Consider the following 4,831-nt stretch of genomic DNA (forward strand, 5'->3'; position numbering starts at 1 on the left):
GCGGTTGGATGGGTGGTTCCCATGCAAATGAGACCAAAAAGTGCCCTCAGAAGCACAATTACATAGTATGTGTTGTAAATGCTAAGCTTTTTGTATTAGATAGAGGACAACATGCCATGCATATAACTTTTAAGGAGAAGTAACGTGTGAGTAACTTCCACTTACCTATGTAAAATAACTATTTCAACGGTGATGCTGCATTAAGTGTTTTCTTTACTAAAATGTAACTTCCTCTATCTTGTGTTGCGTGAAATGTTTCTCCTCTAGCAGCCCAATCCAGCCGTCTGTTCCAGAGTTTTCCCAAGGATCTTCTGCAATCTCTGGCTGTGGAAAACATCACTGGCAACTTCCACACATGGAGTCTGTCTCTACAGGTATTTCCTGCTCCCCTTCTCTCCTCATCAGCTGGCTTGGTTATTATTATATTTGGTGGTAATCTTGTAATTCTTTAAGGTCGGGATGTCAGTAGGGTAAGTGCTTTCAAATTGGGGAAGCTGCGTCTTCCTAAATATTTCTAGAAACATTTTCAAATAACATATTTAGGAAACTCAAGGATAGTATAAGGGGGAAGTTCATCAACCTGGAAAACCTACCTTGAATCCAGGCATACCTATGTATGGTTTGTATGCGACCGTGCTTATAATCGATAGTCTTAGCATTAACTGTTAATGCTAGATGCTGTATTTTGGTGCCGTAGATTAATTTGTTTCAAATTGTCATAACCATACATGCAGTCTATGGTTATAACTCACCCTTTAACTGAAATCACTATATGTCCGTTAACTTGACTAGATAAGCATGATTCATCCACTGTGTTTGTTGAATTGTCAACAGATTTTGGAATTAAAAAAACGTTTTAAACCAACAATCTGATAGGCATCATCAGCTTTCAAGTGATTTCAAAACGCCCTAACAAGTATTTCCTAAAGTTAAGTAAAGTCGATATTCAATCCCTGCCTTGAACCAACAGAACTACAGCCGAAATGCCAAACTGAAGAGGTTCTACAAGGTGCTGTCCACTAACAACGATGGGAAGAAAGAATTCATCTCCACCATGGAAGGTACCATTTCTCCTGACTGCTGTATCATTCATGTTATCTCTATACCTTCCAAAAGCTAATGCAAAGTGGCAGAAATAGCAAACCCTTCATGACTGAACCGGTGTTGTTAATGTTAAGAATGATGAGATTGAAGCATATTATTCAGATTCCGATGGGATTGGAGATTATGAAATATGGATAATGAAGTCGGAAGTTTTCCAAAATGATTGATAAGAATGTTTTTTTGGAATCTTTCTTCTTTTTCACTTTTTATTTATTGACTTTGTTCGCCCATACATGTAATTTAATAATAATAATAATGCATTACATTACATAGAGCGCTTTTACAGGTGCCCAAAGCGCTTTACAATTACATATTACACATATTAGACAAATTACTGTGGACATTACCCACAGGAGCAGATGCGGGTAAAGTGTCTTGCCCAAGGACACACACGGCCTGACGCAGTGGCGGCTGAGGCGGGTTTCGAACTGGAGTTCACCAACGCCCCTTGATCTGATGATCAACGCTCCCAATCGTCCCAATTTTTTTTTAATACCATTTTAGCATTTTAAATTATTATTTAACTTATACATTAAATAAATAATAAAAAAGTATATTAATAGTTAAATTAAAGCAGTTTGCAAGACAGTGATATATAAAGGGGGTTAGGGGAGGAATCTTTGTCTGTTGACAATGTATCTTTTTTTCCTCAGCCCATCGATACCCATTCTATGCCGTGCAGTGGCACCCAGAGAAAGCTCCCTTTGAGTGGGTGGATAAGCCGGGCATGACTCACTCCCCCACTGCCATAAGAGTCTCTTTCTACACCTCCAGCTTCTTTATCTCTGAAGGTAAAGGCTTTTTTTTTTTTCATTTCTTTGGTGCCATTTTGTTGAATTATAGAAGTCTGACTAAATAAAACCCACAAATAAATAAACCTGCAAAAGGAAAAGCACTCGATAACCAAGTTGTTTTTCTCTCTTTTACTCCTTGGACTCTTTCTCTTATCCAGCCATGAAGAACCGACACCATTTCCCCAGTCTGGTGGAGGAAGAGCGAGCGCTCATCTACAACTTCTCTCCTGTCTTCAGAGGCATGAATTCCATCTTTATCCAGAACTATTACTTTGACTAATTCACAGTACCTAAGATGGAACAGACCTGGGGCTTAGTTTAGTCAGAACTCGTTATTATGAGAAAATCAACTTTTTAATACCGAGCTCACGATCATAAGCGGATTTGAAAAAACGGGAAACATGCAAAAACGAAGCTTAAAGGTTCCATGTCATGGCCATTTCTACTGATCATAATTCCATTGTTGAGGTCTACTAGAATTGGTTTATATTGTGCAATGTTCCAAACTCATTGGTTTCTCATACAGCATCGCTGTATAGTATGTGTATTTACTCTGTCCTAAACGGCTTGTTGGAGCTCCTGCCCCCCCCTCCCTATGAGTCCAGTGGCCGTCTGCGAGACAGCGAGACACAGCGTAACCCAGCCCGAAACCAGCCCGAGCACACACACACACACCCGCAGCCTGGCTGGGAGTTTATGTGTGTGCTCACACACAGACTTGAAGCCTCGCCGCGTCCCACCGTCTCAGGTTGAGAAATCGGCGGAGCTGCAGCTGAGATAATATTTAGTGTGTGAGTGTAACTTAACGGCTCTGCAGACGTAATGTTACGTTACGTCACTATACCCAAATACGTACTGTACCCAGGAAGAGAAATCTCCAATGAGGCGCTCTGGGGCAGCATAGACAGGTCTTTTCTGTGTTAGAGTTTTACTCGCTACAGGGTGTACTTTGAGGGTTTGTGACTGCAGACCGTTTACATGCATAAAAAGCTACATAACACACAAGGGGACGGGTAATAACCGGAAAAGCATGACATGGGACCTTTAACATGGCATTAGGTTTTGCTTATAGTCTACCCATTTGGCAAACTGAATTTAATAAAAATAAAAATAGTGATAAAGTCTTGAATACCAAATACTTGAAAGACATGACCTACATTTCAAATGTTGTCAATTGTCAGGGTAGTCTTTTGTTGCAGAAAGTCTAATTTACCAATAATGATATCCCCATTTTTTTAAACTACTTAATTGAATACCTTTGCTGGAGTTTGCCTCCATAATATCCATTGGTTTGCTACAGTAAATAATAGGAGGCTCAAACTGAGTGATCAGTGACAGTTTTGCAATATGTCACACATACCCACTCTGGGACCAATAATTCCTGAATCAATGCCCTGTTTACGTTTTATTCAGGGGTTTCTGAAGACAATGTAGTCAATTAAACTCACTCACATGCGAAACAAGTGTACCTTCGGTGAGCAACAGCATCATGCTCAATCTTGTGTACATTTTTGTATGGATAATAAAAGTAGAATGTAATACCTTGGACAGGGGGTTAGGGGAGGAATTCCTTACAGGGCATGCCCCATTATGTGATTATTCTCTTAGATACCACTTTAAAACACCTGGACTGATGTTGTCAGTCTATAAATTCAAAACAGTTTTTGACTTGAACCGAACAGAATTTCAAAGGATTACTATCGCCTACTTTGCCGTCTTTAGCTCCTAAAAGTCCAGGGAAAGAGCTATAAAATAATTCCACTTAAACATAGATATCCAATAAACACCTCCTAAATTGCCATGTTGTGTCGATCATCAGGTAGAGATACATGATATGATTGTCTTAAACCATTTTTTTATCCAGAAAAAAATGTTGTCCTTTACCTCTATGTATTATTTGTATTCCACTGTATGCACATGTTACTAAATATAAGAAATGTGTGTATGCCTGTCAATGATAAAGGACAATGTGATTTCCAACTTGTGTCTTTGAAGAACTACTATCATGCTATGACTTGGATTTGTAAACTATATAGATGAGTCTTGAGAAGAGTTCATCTTTAAATGATTGTATTCTTGTGCATCTCTGTGGGCATTCAACATTTTTATTCAACAGAAAATAGTATTTTGTATATCACATTGTCAGAGTAGTTACAATAACTCCAAAGATCATCAGCATTTGAATGCGTATATTGTTTACATCGAAACAATTGTTTTATTTTTACACAGGGCCAAAATAATGACATTGACTTCATTATATATACTTTTTGTAATTCCCAAATTATGATCATGAAAGTATATCTAGTCTAATCTAAACCTGAAACATTTGAGCCAGACTTGGGGTTTTAAAATGACAGAAAAAACGTTCTTTATAGGAAAATGTGAATTGTATTGAGCAATTTACAATTGTTCAATTTTGAAATGTAACTATACGTGTGTGGCATGGCATCATAACATTAAGGCATGTTTTACATGTTTTTTTACAATTAACAATTCAAAATATATTATACCAAATCGATAACAGATATTTATGTTTTATCAAGTAAACTAAAACAATTTATAAACTGAATATATATATATATTTCTTTTTTTGCTGTTTGGTTTACATTTTGCTTACCTCCATTTAATCCTAATGTTTTATTTTGCAAGACAATCCCCCTGTAAACATGCAGCCACAACAAGTACAAATAAATATTTGCTTTGTTAAAAAAAACAAATGATGAGCCCTGCGAACTACCTACTTGTCCAAATGATTTGGGTCCTTTCTGTATAACATGTACCAGTTCAACACAGTGGCTTTGGCTATATTGATTGTACACATTTGTTGGTCTGACCATGTGATGATCAGACAATAAAGAGAGTCAAGTACACCTCAGTGCTTCCAATATCCTTTGTTTCCTCTGAAAAGAAGAAGCATGCAGAGTTTGTGTTTA

At 37.6% G+C, this 4,831-nt stretch overlaps 1 protein-coding gene across 1 annotated transcript; it reads left to right on the plus strand.

Moving 5' to 3' along the window:
- Positions 1-263: 263 nt before the first annotated feature.
- Positions 264-2,397, plus strand: LOC104960285 (gamma-glutamyl hydrolase-like; the record flags this gene model as incomplete). Its single annotated transcript, XM_010788268.1, has 4 exons — positions 264-374; positions 971-1,061; positions 1,758-1,895; positions 2,057-2,397. Coding segments are annotated over 4 exons (462 nt in total), but the record flags the coding sequence as incomplete, so codon positions are not given.
- Between the last annotated feature and the right edge of the window lie 2,434 nt (positions 2,398-4,831).

Source organism: Notothenia coriiceps, unplaced genomic scaffold (assembly GCF_000735185.1).
Source record: "Notothenia coriiceps isolate Sejong01 unplaced genomic scaffold, NC01 NC01_scaffold00031835, whole genome shotgun sequence".
NCBI lineage: Eukaryota > Metazoa > Chordata > Actinopteri > Perciformes > Nototheniidae > Notothenia > Notothenia coriiceps.